At 39.5% G+C, this 18,055-nt stretch overlaps 1 protein-coding gene across 6 annotated transcripts in view; it reads right to left on the reverse strand.

Moving 5' to 3' along the window:
* Positions 1 to 18,055, reverse strand: part of LOC124063371 (kelch domain-containing protein 8B-like) — a 156,152-nt gene that overhangs the window by 51,850 nt on the left and 86,247 nt on the right. For all 6 annotated transcript variants that reach the window (XM_046396971.1, XM_046396972.1, XM_046396974.1 and 3 more), the window contains one exon: positions 82 to 246. In XM_046396971.1, coding sequence (XP_046252927.1) covers positions 82 to 246 — 165 coding nt within the window. The remainder of the gene's footprint in view (positions 1 to 81; positions 247 to 18,055) is intronic.

The raw sequence follows: 18,055 nt of genomic DNA on the forward strand, positions 1-18,055 counted from the left end.
ACAGACAATGTGGATGAATTAAACTTTGAGAAATGAAAAGACAAAAACAGAGAAATCAGATGGCATAATCTTGTTTCCTACCCATCAAGTAGATTTTGTTTCCTCTCATGAAAGGTGTGGCTCCATACCGCGGCGTTGGCATGGAGGTCAGCGTCTGCCATTGGTCCTTCTCTGCCTCATAAACTCTCACCAGGGCCTGTGGCGTGGTGTCGACTCCCATACCTCCCAAAGCATAAACCTTTCCATCTGCAGAGACATTAACATGAACATGTTTCATTATAACTGACTTTCTTGGTGCCAACAGTGTAGTCAGTAGACTTGAGAGTAATTACAAGCTTGTTGTCAGGTTAATGAGGTGAAGGAAGGAAAAATATTGGCAACACCTCTCCAAACAGCCAGATAAAGTGATGCATCGTGGTGCCCTTTTGTACCACCATTTCTGGTCTAGCTTTCATGTCTGCTATCTGTCTCATCCACCTACATTCATCCAAACAATCTGAAATATTTATGCACAGGTCTGAGAAACTTCCAGTTGACCCTCAAAGGACAAACATCCCCAACTACTGCAGTGTCATTGGAAGAAGCAGAAGAAGCAAGCAAAAGTGCTGAGCAAGCAAACCCGGTGCTCCTGCAGAAACACAGGGGAAGTAGAATAAGGGAGAGATGAAAGGAGAGGGGGAACATCATAATGTTGTACATTAACAGCCCATCCGCTCTCACAGTTGCGACAACCTAAATCTGAGGAAGAAAAAGAGAGACAGAAGAACTGAGAGACATGGAGGGAAGGAGTGAGCGAGTGGGGGGGTGGGGGGGGGGGGGGGGGGGGCGGGGAATTCAGTCACCCAGACAGATGACAGATCCATGGAGCTGTGACTTAAACTGTGAAGAATAAAGCAGTAATAAATCTGTCACTCCAGATGCACCTCAACATGAGTGTGATCGCTATGCAATTCAGCGGCTAAGACTGACTAAACCCAATTTTACTGTTGTACATAAAATAAATGATGCAGCAAGGACACTTTGATCACATGAATGTGCGTACGTGGAGAGGCCAGGCGGAGCAAAAGTGGAGGAATATACACCTCCTTGGCTTGTTAAAATTTTTTTCCCTCAGTAGGTGCAGCAGAGCACTAGCACTGTAATTGCAAAGGGCCACCCTTAACACAGTGTAAGCAACAGTGGTGTAGTAATGACTCATTTATACATAGTGGCTTTATGCTGTGTATCCCCCATCTAGATTCATTTGTATTTTCAACAATGTGAAAACGTAGTCCCTAGAGTAACTTTTAATTGGTACGTTGTAGGATCACCTTTATTATGCATAAAGTCAGTCTATGTTAAGTGAGGCTCTAACGGTCATTGTAAAGAAAAAGGTTTTTAATTGTTCCAAGTAAATTCACGTAAGAAGCTTTAGTAAACAGCTTTGTGTAAGGCATTAGGCTCTTACAGTATAATTTTGTCCGTGTCAGTCTTAATGTCAATAGGTGTTCACAGGTGTAAAATGTAATTACCACACTGTCCAAACTGCCTTCAAGGAAACATCAAAGTTTAATAAATTAAGGATTCACAGTCAAGGAGTTGCAGTCTCCCAGAAAGGAAGTCTGCTGTGTGTGCACGTGTGCATGTGTGTGTGTGTGTGTGTGTGTGTGTGTGTGTGTGTGTGTGTGTGTGTGTGTGTGTGTCAAAGGGAAAACAGAAATAACGCAGGTAGATATAAAGTAGATTAAACAACAGTCAGCAACGCGCATGTGCAAATCTGGAATAGAGAAAATTATTTCACATGGAGGACTTGTTTCTGCGCACAGACCAATTCAAACGTCAAAACGTCTGTCAGACTGAATTGCTTTTACTCTTCCTAAAGCTCCTTTGTCACTGCAGTATAATGAGCATTTCCATGTGCAATGAAATGAGAACCTGTTACACTGAGATTAAATGTAGAAAAAGCATTTACATGCCCAGAAGACAGCTGGGATATTGAAAGTTTTCTTTTAAATGCCTTCTACAAGGAACTTTTGCATTTCGTCAGGCAATAAAATCACAGGATGCAGAACGATCCAACACCTTCATAATTCATCACTGACTGCACAGACTGTCATCATGAAACTATATCAGAGTCAAAAGACATCACTACAGAACAAAATTAAAATCTGCTCAAGTGTCAGTAAAAAGTGGACGTAGAATAAAATATAGAATTATTAAAGAAAAATTCTAGAACAGTAGTTTCCATTGAATGACGAAAGTATAATAGAGAGAGAGAATAAGAGAGTAAGAGAATAAGATAAAGAAATCGTCTTCATCACTCAACATTTGCAAAACATATGACTGCAAATAAAACACATTCAAGTACAGAAATGCTGCAAGTTGTCCAGGGGCCCAAACTACCTTAACTGAGTCCTTTCAGCACAAAGGAGCCGCAGGTCTCCTGCTGTCTCCACCTGAGAATTGAGAAGGACATTAACTTCCTCTGCCTGTTACCCCACAGCTCATTCTTTTTGTCATTACCTAAAGCTTGTGACCATACATCGACCCGTAAATCGAGAGCTGCACCTTTCAGATGAGCTACCTCTTCAGCGTGACAGTCTGGTACAGTGTTCGCTTTGACTGCTGGAGTGGCAGCAGTGGGCCTGTCAGTCTTCAGACCCCCACAGACTCACCAGAATACAACCAATATGTTGGGACTTTTGAGTATTTTGAAATTTGCATTGTTTAAGTCATGTTTATTGTCAACCTGCGCAATAGGAATACAGATTACATCGCACACATGTTCATGTACCTGTACTACTACAAACAAAAAAAACTGTGTACCTGTTGTTGAATAGCACTGCTTGTGTTTTGACCTTTTGGTCGCCATTAAAAAAAATAAATAAATAAAATAAAATACAAAAGAGTCAATTTTAACCAAAGTAATTTCTGTATATGGAACATTAAATCTCAATCACAAGTATCACCAGACCTATCAAAAACATCTGGTAACACCTCAGCTAGATAAAATATTCCTATTGAGGCACCGGGGGGGAGACTGGGCATGTCACCACTTCTCAGGCCATTTGTGAATGATTTCGCCTCTCGGGCAACAAACTGTCGAGGTTGCCGTGTCTCATCGCTGGATGTTGTTAGACTCAAATGTGGCCTGAGCAGAAGAACGCAGACGTTACTCGGGGGAAAAGGCACTTATGTCGCTTGTGTTTCTTGTTGAGGGAGAATGTTCTTATTTACAGTTAATATCCTTCTAAAAACATGTTAAAACTAACCATCAGGCGAAGCTCAGGCACTGAAACACAGTGCTGGTCTTTGTAGTAAATGATCTTATCAGGTCCCTATCAAGGAAACAAAACATGATTTGAAGTAGAGTTAGTGCATCACTAATTCCATTTACATAACATTTCTCATTTTTTGTTATTCTACCATTTTCTTACTACCTGATGAACATTTTATAACATGTTACTTTCTCGATGCACTGTACATAAATGTATAAACTGATATTTTAGTGCATATGTAAATATACGGTATCTGCAGAAAATAGCTTTGTTTCGCTTTCTGTAAAGTTGAAGAATCTGACCAACTTAGGAAACCAATCCATTTGCAAAGATTAATAAGGGTACAACCTTGTATACACAGAGGAATACTGCCAGTATGACATAACAATGAATATCTACCAATCAGGACTGTTTGCTGACTGACTGTAGACGCTTGACATTCACTGTCCACCCACACTGTTACCTGTGACCTGAAGCATCTCATCATTACTCTGTGTGTGTGTGTGTGTGTGTGTGTGTGTGTGTGTGTGTGCACGTGTGCACTCTTGTCTTTTGGACCAGCCTCAGTCTGATCATGCGCAATCTGCTCTAATTAAGGAAACTGTGCTCTATTCTCTGCCTGTCACCCCTGGAGACACCATGGCAACCACAGCGCGTAACCTACAGACTGTTATTATGGGGTGGCTGTTTGGCACATTGCAGCTTGTAGAACAAAAACCATGTCACTACTCAAAACCAGACCACTGAGTCACCACCTGAAGCTAAGTGATTAAAAAAATAAGCTTTCTGGACAAAATGTGCACACAGCGCCCTGAAGTGAAAATGCTAATCATCAGAAACAGTGAGGAACAAATCTGTAAATGCGCCAGGCACAGCAGACGTCAGGGACTTCTCACACAGTAGTTAGGCTCTTTATTTTTGTCCTTCTCTATCTTAACCCTGATGCACAAACTCGGCTGCTTTGATTCATCAGCACAACATCTTGCATCACTCTCAGTGTTTCTGATATTCCACCGTCTGTCCCTGACCATATATTTTTTCTCCCTCTTGCCTATCAGTTTCATCCTTTTATCCTTCCCTCTCAGCACCTCCATTACTCATGCATTTGCATCCCCCTCCCCTGACAGAGCGTTCAGCTCGGGGATTGGATACTTACTAGAAAAGCAAGAAATTATGAAATCTAGGATTGTTCAGTGTTGTCAAATAATACTTTTAATATATTTTTTCAAGCCAGTAATTAATGTGTATTTTTACGTTAAAAGTTAATATTTTGTACCCTGCATGAAATTATGTTTCAGCTAAAAAAAAATAAATAAATAAATCTAGTTACAGTATTTCATTGCTAGTAAAAGGTATGAAGGTACAGTAAAACAGCTAAAAAGAAATACCACTCAGTAAAATTTAATTAAGAACAAATAATTAATATTTAGTCCCCGTTCTTATAATCATCACATTTTGCTTTCTCCACAAGGCAGAGCGCTTAGACCAGCTGAAAGTGAAGCTGAAAAAGAAGCACATTTGTTCTCTGCAGAATTTCACTTTGATCCAAATTCAATTAGGTTGCCCATTCACAGAGTTTAATAGACCAGTTGGAGTACATTATGAGATAGGTTTGTTCTGTGTACACATTAGTTTGTCCTGAAACTTAAATATTCTCTTTCTGAGGACTTACTTCTAAAACACTGGTTTACTGATGGTCTGCTGGCCACTGAGGTTCTAGACAAGTTAGTAGAGCGAGTGTGTAATAATCTGACCAGTAATAAATCATCAGACCAGAGCTCCAATTTGTAGAGACTCTCTGAATCCAGGCAGACAGCAAAGTAACAGAGAAACCTGGGAGCAGAGGGAAGGGAAGTGATATTTCTAACCTTCAAAAAATTGTCAAATGTAGACTAATTGCAAAGTTTTTCCCTGATGCAGTTAGTGTAACTTCACACAGAGGCAGTCCTGGTGGACCGAAGGGCACCTGAATACAAAATGTCTGACACCACAGAACAGAGCAGAAGTCATACATCCTACATGTTGCTTTGGGTTCTTGAGCTGCTACACAAACTTAACTAAACAATAAGGAGGCACTGATTTGGCTGAGCACTCTTCGGTCTGTGCAAAAACCTTGAAAAATATTTTCTGTGGCAAGGAGGGTGCTTTGCAAAACAAACAATATGAAACAACATGACATAATTCAGCATTAAATAATTCAGTGTACTTCAGTCCGATCAGCACTGACGATTTCAATAAGATCACCATTTTTCTCTACACTTAACTGAGTGTTTTGAGTTGTCTATACACAACTGTGTTAGCCACGTTTTAATTGCCAGGGATGGATATTGAAGGGAAAACAGATAAAGCACCACGTTGTGTACATACACTGTGAGTCCCGTCCGTGGTGCAGTTATGTGCAGTTCTCCCTGTGCCTGCGTGGGTTTTCTCCGGGTACTCCAACTTCCTCCCACAGCCACAGAAACATGCACATTAGGTTAATTGGCTACTCTACATTGCCCCTAGGTGTGCGTGTGTTGGTTGTCTGTCTTTGTGTGTCATCCCTGCGATTGACTGCAAGCAATCCCGCATCTCGCCCGTGTAGTCAGCTTGGACAGGCCCCCCATTTAAAGCTCATTTAAAGAGGTGAAGAAGGGGTTTCCAGGACTTCAAACAATATTTAAAACTATGATGACGTTATACAGAAAAATGTTGGGGTTAGATTATACAGGTTATGGTTACAGTAGTAAACATCTAAAGGTAGTTCTTATTCAAAACATTCACTGAATCTGGGAATTCTGAATTTGGGTAATGTACACAAAAAAGTTATTGGTCTGCAGCACTTGCTTTTTGCTCTTGGAAACATCTAACATGGACAAAGTTGGCCTGTAATGACAGCCCTTACTGCTGTCATGATAGATGGAAGATGATCTCCCACTGTGACATTTAAAGGACACTACACTCCTCCTAATGAACACTCATCAATACAGGATCAATAAAAGCCTCCAGCCTGCTGTAAGATATAGCCACTATATACTACATGTGGACAGAGAGAGACGAGGCCTCGGCTCCTTACTTGCCAGCGTCTTTCTTTCTTTATCTTGGTTTCCTTCTTCCCATCTTTCCTTTTGTCTTTTATTTGTTTCTAGCAGATGTATGAAACTGTTCAACCAGTCCTAAGTCATTAGGAGGAGTCATTCTCTAGTTATTTCCTTCATTTATTTCTTTAAGACCTTCTTTCCTTCTTTCTTTCTTCCTTGATGTCAGGGATGATGTAAAATGACTGGTCTACAATTACATGGCACTACAGACACACATTCACACAGAGGGGTCAATAGTATATAGGTATATAGAGGAGAAACTACAATCGTGTCTTTTGTGAGGCTAAGGGTCAATCAATAGTCCCGTCAAAACCTCCATCTGAAGACCACCTTGAGGAGGGAAAAGATCAAAGTGTATTTATTGGCTTGAAAGATCTCGGACGATGGTGAAGAAAAGAAGCAGGTTCGGCACACCGAGCTGAGATTCTCACCAGAGGCAGAACAGAGGTGAAAGTAGTTTCCTTTCAGTTAGCTGTGTAAATGGAATGAATAGTGACCTGCAGACACTATTTAAGTGTTGAGTCTATTCTTTCTACACAACATGTGGACTTGACAGAAACAGAGAAAGGAAACATATGGCAGATGATGTATAAATATCAGTTCACAGGTGCATATAGTGTAGAGATTTTCTTTTGAAAAGGAAAATTCAGACTTGATAGATTTCCCAGGTTGAACCTCAGCAGGCAATGAACTGAAAAATAGACAGTATTTTTGGCAGAGAGACACCATAAGCCCAGGAGAGCACTCTATATATATATACAATATAAAGTCAGTCGTGAAACTGTATCACTACTGGGATTTCACTGGACTGGAATTTAACAGAAATCTTCTTTCCGGAGGAGATTTTCAATCAAAACCAGTTTTTCTCTTGAGTGATTTAGTGATAATTAGTGATGCATTCACCTCATCACTAACTGGTTGCCCTCAACACAGCCAGTATGCAGTACAGGTACATTTAATACATTTTTTTAATTAACTTAATTTAGGAGGCTTCATATGAATGGAAGAATTCAGCTGGGTAAAATACAACCCCTAAACTACCAATTCCATCAAATACGGCATGTCTGACTGCAGAATGCTAATGCTACTTTGTTCTAGGTTATTTTGGTTGATACCTAAATGGTAACAAGCACCCACGCATAGTCCTAAAAATGCAGTAGCCTGGTCAGTGGCCCTGTGCTTCTGAGTATGACCCTAATTACCTCTCTAGCATCATTATTGGAAGCACCCTTCTAAAGTAGTAGTATAAAAGAGCAAGCAGAGTCTGAGTCAGGAGTCATTGTAGTAGAATGGGTCAAACACGGGACTTTCCCTCAGGAGACTAGGGTTCAAGTGCATTTTCTGACCAAATCTCAAAGTGGAGCTGTTTTTAACTTACAGACATTACGTGGATTTACATAAGTAACGTATGTGATGTTCTCCTGAACTTAACCAAGTAGTTTTTGTACCTAATCTTAACCAAACTGCAACTGCTTTACAACATTATTAGCCTAATACTCATAATACATCATCATTATATCATATCTTTTAGCAAGCTTTATTTTGAAAGTGTAACTTTACTTTGCTTATTTATTATTGCTAAGTTCACTGGTTGCCCTGCGACCCAAAAATATTATGGCCAATGAGTCACTGTTGAATGTTTAAATTTTTCAAAATTAAGTGTTGTTTTCTGTTTTACTGCACTGAACCCCAAAATTAAATAGAAAACCATGAATTTTATTATACACTTACACCCTGCTTTGTACACACAGTCCTATGCTCAAACACACAACAAAAGCTGAATGCCTGTCTGCCAGGGTTACATTGCTGGAAAATGATCAAAGGGAAGAGCATGGGTGGACACTGAAGGTCAGGCATCAGCAAAGTCCAAAAATAGCCCAGTGTGGTGCAAGTCAAAACTTCATCATGACGTCCAGTCCTGTCCAGCAGAATGTGAGGGGTACACACTGGCCAAATTAGGCTTAGATTACTCCTAGATGTCCAACACAGTCTGAATGCATTTGAATCAACAGAGAACAGCAGTATCAGTCACCTCATAAAACAAAAACTGCATGTATTTACACTATGGTCAAATGACAAGGACTTTAATGTGATATACTGCTGTCCCTGTTTCCTACCAAAAACCAACACTGCTTTATTTTACAGTGCATCCGGAAAGTATTCACACCTCACACCCTGATGGAGCTTGAGAGGTTCTGCAAAGAAGAGTTGGAGAAACTGCCCAAAAATAAGTGTGCCAAGCTTATAGATCATACTCAAAAAGACTTAAGTGTGCTGTAATTGCTGTCAAAGGGGTCTCAACAAAGTATTGATCACAGGGTGTGAATACTTATGTACATGTTATACTTATAAAATGTGCAAAAAGCGAAGCGGTGTAAATACTTTCCGGATGCACTGTAACTATGACTGCTATTTCTCACATTAGCTTAATCAAGTGGTTATAAAGTCAACCATGATAACAAAGGTGCACCAAATTCAATGCAGAATTCATTTACACCAAAGCCCTAACCCCTAACCAAGCTGTTTTGATGGTGTGTTAAGAGAAAATGTGGATTTAAAAAAGGAACCTTTCAAAGTATAAGGAAACATACCCAACATGTTTGTCAGATCTCAAGATAAACTTTTTGCTGAGAAAACATGACTTAGTTTTCAACAAAATTCCACTGAGCTCCCTTAAGATAAAAGTCATGTGCACTTGGTAAAACATTTGCTTTAGCACTAAAATGTATCCCGTATAATGAATTGTTTAAAGTCTGTATAGTGTACAAATACAGGTGGAACATTACATTATGGAATCAACTGTTCAATTAGCCACCTGGGCAAGACTGAAAATACACCCTAATAAATGTCTTTAATTTGTCAGTAATGTTTAACTTAACTTAATGTAACTCTGGTGTGCAAATACAGTGAAGGCGTGAGAGAAAATGAGTGAGTGAGATACAAAGTGAGGTAGACTAGCTAAATGAAGGCTTAACTTTATTTATTTGGCAACTTGGCATATACTTTGCTGAATTTAAATGAATAAAAACAGCCTCTCATATTTTCATGTAATCATGTAAAATGCTTTTAATGGGTGGGAGAAGTTAGACAGCAGGTAGAATGCCTAACTTCTTCCACCTACGTCGCCATTAAAAGCATTTTTACGATTGTGTTTAAGCAATGGCAGCACCAAAGATTGTGGTCTTATTTAAATATCAAAAAAATCAGCAGCGATTTGAAGCACAAGGGAGGAGATATTTACTTTATCAGGATTTAACCAAAAAAAATAGCTTTGCTCAAAATTGTAAATTTCTCCATTGTGGGACAAATAAATGATAATCTTATCTAATCTTAACCCAAAAGCCTTTTTCTTTATACAACTAGCCAAGCACGGAGCCCAGTCATTCAAGATACTTGTTGGTCTCCCATTTTTCTACAAAAGAAAGAAAGAAGAAAACAAATTGGCAGCATCTAAGCACAAATTTGAGGACACACTGTTGGAGTCACAAGTAAATTATTTATGTAAACATCACAAATAAAGTTTTGTTTCATTTTATTTATTTATTTTTTTTTTTAAAAAGGACAGCTGCTAAATATGACCTTACCTAAAGAACTAAACTGACAATTTAGATAATTTTAATGTCAACAGGAAGAAGCTTTTAGAGAGAAGCTTTCTACCTTTTCCTTACATTCTCATGCAGTTCTTAAAATGAGAGAGAAAATTTTATGTTTGTGTAAAAGTAGAATGACTGACTTCAAAAAGTGAGAATGTATAGACTATAGACTTTTTAACATGAAATGCTTGACCAATGATAGAAATATTCACTGAATAGCTTTGATTTTCTCTCTGCCTGTCTCTCTCTCTCTTACACATACACAGAGTGAGGGAGAGAAGGTCATTACTGCTTCTACAATGTTTTCTTTCATTGTTTTATGTGCTACTTAATGTATTCTCATTAGTTGAAAATGCAAGATAGAAACTACGGAAGTGGCCTTGTGCTGGCTTTGATTCTTACTTCCTCCTGTGTGTTTACCACAAAATGATGAACTATCCTTTCTGAGGGGGTTCTAGATGGTCTTCATTGTATCATTGTTTAATGTACCCTTGTTTCTTGTCAACATTTTATTCCCCATGTTCACACTGATTCATATAACACATTTCCTTTTCTGTTTCCTGCACAGTTTCTTTGATTTCTGAATGTGTTTGAGTGTGTTCTGAATGTGTCTCTGTCCCTGCACATACAAACAAAACATGATGTCCTTCTCAGTGTTTCCAAATTTGTGTTAATTCTGTGATTTTTCATCTGAATTTCATCCATTATTTCTTCCTGCACAGCTGGTCTCTCTCCTTTTCAAGTGTCCAACCACACAGTATCTTATATTCAGATTCAAATTTATGCCTTCAGAAAATTGCTCAGTGGGTGTGAAATGTTTTTTATCATAACACCAATGTAAACAGGTACCTGGAACAAAAAGAAAAAAAAGGACTCATCAACATGCCAGACAGCAAAATCTGTCTCATTTGAATTAAAGCAATCATGTTCTTCGCCAGCATCTCTGTGGCCTGTACTTTTATGGCGGTGAACTGGCAGCAAAGAACAGTATTACCAGTGTATGTTCTGGTCCACATCACAGAGATGGATGCACTAATCTGGATGTGGGTGTGTTCTGAATATTCTGTCACTAAAGGTGACCTTTGAATGCTGCATTAACCTGTATTATCTGGAAACATGTTTAATATTTGTGCTACATTTAGATGGAAACCTGGCTACAACAGAGTAAACAGTATGCTTCTATGTGATAAATTAATACAAACGTTAGGTAGGATAAAATCATGAAACACAACATGTTAAATACCTGTCAAGGATATTTAACGCATATCTTACTCCGGAGAAATTCCATAAAAAAGTATGTAAGTAAAGTATATATTTAGTTCAGTCAGACGACTCACGTTTCAGATGTTTATTAAAGCAGTAGAGCATGTTAAAGTTTGCTGTCCAGGCTCCAACCTCATCACTCCCCACAGATATGCTTACATGAGATATTGGGGATTGATGAGAAACGTTTGTCATTGACAGGCACAGGGCGAGATGGGGATTTCTGTAGCCTAAATAGACCAAATTGGGAGTGTGTGTGTAAGTGGCCAGCAGGGAGATTGAGATATGTCACGTGTATGCAGCAATGCAACTCGAGTTGACTGCCTGAACTAGCTCGTTGGCTTCGCTCCATTATAAACTGTACATAAAGTATGTTAAGCTCACTGTAAAGTCATTAAACATAACCAGATATGGGAGTGATCCCATTACGGATATTATAGGAATATTATGTGCAACAGGGTTTGAAAGGATAAACTAATTAACAAGTGCTCCAGATTTTATTTTATTTTTGTTTAAAAACAGATTTCCTTTCCCACACATATATTGCTATTAGTTTTCTGCATGACTAAGAATAATATATGAAGATCCTTAAGGCAGGAAAAGTCATCAGATGGGTCAAATATAAATACGGATTATATCAACAAACAATGGCAGTTAAATAAAAACGCAGTGACAAAAGAAATACAAAGCTTCACATCAGTGGAGAGAGGGCTGTAACCTGGTGGTTATATATATACAGAAAGTGGCAGCCTTTCAGAAGTAAGTCTGTGGCCCTGAAACATGACCACAACCTTGGCTCCCTTATACTTGCCCAGGTGCAAACTACTAGCCCAAGTGTAGTGCTATTTGTTAATTGAGGTGCACCTATGAGGTATTTGCATACCATAACAAGTATGGTTAAGCTGTAGCTCATTTTTAAAGTTACGTAACCACTGTTCCTGCAGTGTTCATTTTACACAGATTAGCCAGCTATAATAAACCACACAGTCAAATGACATGAAGTAGTATCAGGTGATACCATGGATGGAGCAGGTTGTAATTAAAGTGGCTTTACTACTGTGTTTTCAATGATTTCATTTACTTATTTGTATACTCGCCAATGAAGCTGCATTCACAACATCCATTCTGAGGAAAAGTTGCAGTGTAGAAAGAGGTCAAACTCATCTAACAGACCATGAAAACACAGCTGGACTAATGTTCATTTCTGTTACAGTGTGAATGCAGCATAAGCTGGTCACATTTAACAGGATAACCTCAAATGCATCACAATTAATGCAGTCGTCAGAGTGAATGTTGAATGATAAGATGTTTCGCTTTTCACTGTTACTAGCTGAAGTGACAACGAAAGCTACAGAGTGGCAGCACCATTTAAGATAGAATGTTTTCGTGCATGTTACTCAGTGCATGAGTTGACATTGTGAATCAGTCAACGCACCTTTAATGTCAATAAAATAAAGAAATAAACCATTCTATTTTGTTTTAATTGGTTCTATTAAATGATGTAAACTTTAATGATTAAATCTTCAAGATCTTAAAAACATTTATGTAAAAGACAGCATTTTAACCCCCAGGCTATTGCTTACTAACCTTTGACAACTACAACCTACAGCCTACAACCTAACTTGACCAGTGGCTTATGGTGGCTAATGTTAAAGCGTAAAGTCTGTTTTCCTGCATAGGCACATTACTGAGTCAGTTCGCTTTACTCTTCATCTCCACATATGGACTGATGTGGGTGTAGCTTAGCATTTTAGTGACAGACCTTGTAATAGTGACTGTTCAGCAAAAGTTACGCAATGTAGTCTTGGTTTAAGATGAATAAGAATGTAATATTATAACGGCGTAGTGAATGCAGTTCCTTACTTTGATAAAGATGATCTGACTAAATAACTCATTAATTAACACAGCTTTGCAGATACTGCCACTGCTCAGAATATAACACCGTGAAACCACCTAGAAGTGACCTGTGCAGAAACATATAGAGCTGCTGGAAGTCATTAGAGTTTGAGTGCCTTTCTCAAGAGCACCAAAAAAGGAGGGGGGAGAATTTGAGAGTTTCAAAAAACTTTGAAGTTTTAAATCAGCTCGTCTCAGGAGGCTCCTCTAAACTAATCAACTAACAGGAAGGTGCTCCTTCCTGACCTTTCCATTTTCTTTCACTGCTGCCATCCTCTCTCCTTTGCTTAACTCTCAATCCTGCAGCACAAAACCTTTTCTTGCCCAAACTACTGCATCTACTGACAAGTGCCTTCTTCAGATAAATGATTCATAATCCAGCACTGCACCTGCTGCACTCCTAAAATAGTCAAAATGCCACTGAGGTATTGATTCAAAATCATAATTACAGTATCTGGCTGCGGTACCCAGGCCCATTATGCTTTTACTGCTCTTGTTATGTGGGGACCTGGCAATGTGAGCCCATGTCCCCTTCACAGGGAAAGGCTGTATTAGTTATTGCTACTGTGACCGACACTGCAAAGCCCAATGAAGGAATGCCACTTGAAGTTTTTTAATTGCTCGATTAAAAGCATAAAAGCAGTGTTTTTTGCATGCCTGAAGCTAATTACTGATTACTGACAAGGTCATGTGGCATGTTAGTCCACCTTTATGGCAATTCCCTGTTGAGCTGACTAGGCACAGATTAGAATGGGTACTGCCAAAGGGGCTGCAGTCATGCACTCACAGCCCCGTAGGGCGCTTTAGGTTTTAGCATCTCCGGAAAGACACATACACCACGGCTGTACTGTGTTTAGGGATTACTGAACATCACCCTTCAGGTGTATTTTAAATGGGTTATTACTTAATGAAAATCTCTTCAAAACACAGCATTCAACTGGAGGAAGCTATTACTGACTGGAAGCAATTTTTTGCACATAAATGCATATAAGTGTGTAATGATTCTTTTGCTTCAGCTCTAATGTGTTCACAGCTGGCGTGTAAAACTCATTTCAGTTTCAACAAAGGATCACTTTGAAAGTAGGAAATTGTCAGTTTTGAATTGGGGGGGTTACTGTGGTTAAAGCAGAAATACCAGTAAAACAGTCCTTATTGACCTATGAATGACTATGAGAGATTCTTACCTTATCTGTTGTCCACAGCAGATTTAGACTGTTTGAATATTTCTCTTCAATTCATTAAATCCACATGCCAGTCTGAAGATGTTCTGTTTAAATTTTACAACTGATTTCAATGCAATCTGTGACATAAGTGAGGTCCAAATTGCACACAAATTGGTCACATTTCTGAAGAAAAGAAAAGACAAAATGCACAAGAATGCAAGCTGAGGTGTTATATAGATATATTATAAATATTTAAAAAGATATATATTTTTTTATTTTACATCAAAGTTATGTTTAATTGTTGAGCAAAACGGTACGGCACGGTGGTGCAGTAGTCAGCACTGGCGCCTCATAGCAAGAGGGTTCCAGGTTTGAATCCCGGTCTGGGCCCTTCTGTGTGGAGTTTGCATGTTCTCCCTGTGCCTGCATGGGTTTTCTCCGGGTACTCCGGCTTCCTCCCACAATACCAAAAACATGCACATTAGGTTATCTGGCTACTCTAAATTGCCCCAAGGTGTGAGTGTGAGAGTGTGTGGTTGTCTGTCTTTGTGTGTTGGCCCTGCGATTGACTGGCGTTCAGGCCAGGGTGAACCCCGCCTCTCGCCCGTAGTCAGCTGGGATAGGCTCCAGCCCCCCTGTGACTATGACGGATAAGCGGTATAGAAAATGGATGGATGGATGGATTGAGCAAAAAGTGGAGGGCAGCATACACTCTGTTTTTCTTGAACTTTTTTGCAGACATAGGCAAAACTGGACTGGATTAAGCTTTGATGAAACAAAGGCTGTTTGATCATTTCAAACCTATTTAACATTCACCATGAAGCATCATCTTCAGCCATCGATCTCAGCTGACAAGTGATAAAGTGTTTGTCGTCAGGAGAAAGCTGGCTGATGGTGGTATCTGGCAGCTTCTCCCATCTGCAGATAACCTCATTCAAAACATTCAGTTTCCTTATCCGTGTCCTGATCCTCCCCACTGTGCTGTGACATTCACTGCACTGCACATACTGCACGTATATTCAATTAGCTCTGTACTAGTAGGAAATGACTGGAAATTGCCAGACAAGGAAATTGAGTCTGCTGTAGTCTCCTAGACTTGAACAACATGCAATGTGCACTCAGCCCTTTGCTTGTTTTGGAGACTGTGAAAGTTTTTAAACAGCGGAAGACATAAGCTTTCCGCACTTTCAAGAAACCTCATTTCTGCCTGACACCAAGCACCTGATAGGTGGACAGGGGCTGCTTGGTGCCAGCAGTAGAGCATGATTTTCAGGATCAATCAACCCTCCCTTGTTAAATAAGTGTACCAATTAAGCCTTGGTTCAACTACAGTGGGTCTCATGCAACATATATGAAGTCGTATTCACCAACCTCTCACATTTGTATTGATACTTTTTTTCTGAAAATGCGATTGTGGTAGACTGCAGACCACGGTTTTTCAGTTCAGTCACAGTGCTGCTATCGCTATAATATTATCTAGTGTGGTTCCACAGCAATATTTGAATTGTTTTTGCAAATGAGACTTGTTCACAAATAAAAATAACAGGTAGTTTTACAGCGCAGTTTTGTGGCTTTACTTAAAAAAATCTTTCACATCCTGAAAGAATTGCATGTTCCTGCTGTCTTAAAATGTCTTTCACATCACATCTGCTGTTATTAATACCTTAAAACACCTTTCCACTTGGATGGATATCCATCAGTGCAGCTGCTTTCTCTCCACGGTCTCCACTTGCTACTGCACGCTGCACTAATCAGATTTTCTGTAAAGCCATTGTTGAAATGATTGGGAGCAACTGTAATGAGTGCCTCTGTTTGTTAACTGCTGTTTTAATTTGCGAGCCTTTTACAAAGCAGAGCATAATAGATTCTTCCTGTGTATTCAGCAACAGAATGAGGACAGGTTTTGTCTAGCTACACTAGAATGTGAATATTGTAATACTTTGCAACGGGTGCACTGGAGCTGCCAAAGGTTTGTTTATGATTTTAGTGTTTCGGTACATTTTATTTAAAAAATGCTAAAAGCCTATTTCTCAGCAACTATTGATGCACTTAAACATAACGTCCAACGTAATGGTAGTTAATTTAGCACACAATCAATGCCGACAGCTACCTGCTGCAGCAAAACTGCACTCTCCACCTAACTGGATGCTCACCTGAAGATGTGAAACTGTAACAGCTTGAGAGGTGTGCGTAGGTGAATCTCGTCACATGTAAAAGATTATGTTGATGCACACGTCAGTGAGACATGTGTGAGACAAGTGTGTGTGTGTGACTGCAATGATGATGAGATGCAGAGACAAGCCAGCTGTGACGTTGTGCAGGCTTGTCCTTGTTTGTCAAACACATGCTAGCAGACATTAACCTAAAGTGACAGCAAAGGCTACGGCAGTGACACACACTCATACACACCCCATCAATCTACAGCTGTATTCATCTTCCCGATTCCCGTCAACACGCACATAATCAGCACATCTCTCCTTCTGATACACACACACTGTCTAATTTCTCTGATCTGTCCCGTGCTCTTGACAAGACGGCGGTGATTGTGTTTGCCGGTGCCTGAGCAGAGTTGGCTGATGACAGGGAGGCGACACAGCGAGCCACGGCATCAGGCTTTGCATCGTGCAGTTCAAACACAGTGACAAAACAACATCATTACCCGTCATTCTGCGGGTGTCAACACTGGTACAAACAGGCTCCCACAGCCCAGCTCCTTCGACTACAAAACAAACAGCCGTCTGTGTGTTAATGCTTTTCTGACGATTACTGAGATGGTTTACAGTGTTCTTTTGGGAAACACAATGAACCTGATGGAGAGAGATATCAGATACAGACACAAGTGTGTGGGCTACAAACCATTCAGTTTAAAGGGCCAGTTCAACAAAATCACAAAGGTTCTTGCCTATAAACTCAACACAGTCTACCATATCACCTTGTGTAATAAGGTTTATCAATAAAACAAAAGACTGAAGAACAGACCACTAAACCACCAAACAATACAAGCACAATCAATATTGAACAAAATACTTTGGTCCTCTTTCCAAAATGGAACAATGAATCATGGTTGTTACATTTAAAGCTTTTTAAACATGTGATAAAACCATGAAGTACATATCATCCAGACCTCTGAATACAGTGGGCTCACTCACATATATCACTCTTATCACTCTTCCATACTGTCATCCCACATTGTGATTTCTCCATAGGACATTACACTTACCTGGGGGTCCTTATCTTCTCCGCCAATACGTCCCATTTATTCAGCATAATCAACAGACAAAACACTGGAGGTACTGTCTACCAAAAACACAATCATTTCAGTAGAAGCATAATTAGGGGATTCATTTCCTCCCATGCAAGTTAAGGTTTAGTTCTGACATGCAAATTTGTGCCAATAATCGATAACAGACCACACTGATAGAGCTCATCTTTTAGAAGACAAAGAGCAAGACAGTCCAAAACTGAGAAAGCTTCAGTATTGTAGCTTAAAAACTGTGTTGCAACAAAGTTTATGCCTCCCCTGCAGAAGTACAAAGTGAGTTTAGACAGCTATGACACAGGAGTTGATGACACAAATTTGTCTTATTTGAATAAACTATATGAATGTTATTCTGACTGACTGATGCAGCTGTGTTCCTCAGCAGATGGTTTGATTGTTTGGTTTGCATGGCAGTAGTTCACCAGCTAGCCCAGCAAGTAGTTAAGCTTCTAAGCTTCTAGGACCACCTATTTCATCACTGGGCCACTTTTTGATGTGACAGTAAAGACCACTGTTTAATGCAAAGATATGAATATATGCACCA

Source organism: Scatophagus argus, chromosome 8, assembly GCF_020382885.2.
Source record: "Scatophagus argus isolate fScaArg1 chromosome 8, fScaArg1.pri, whole genome shotgun sequence".
NCBI lineage: Eukaryota > Metazoa > Chordata > Actinopteri > Scatophagidae > Scatophagus > Scatophagus argus.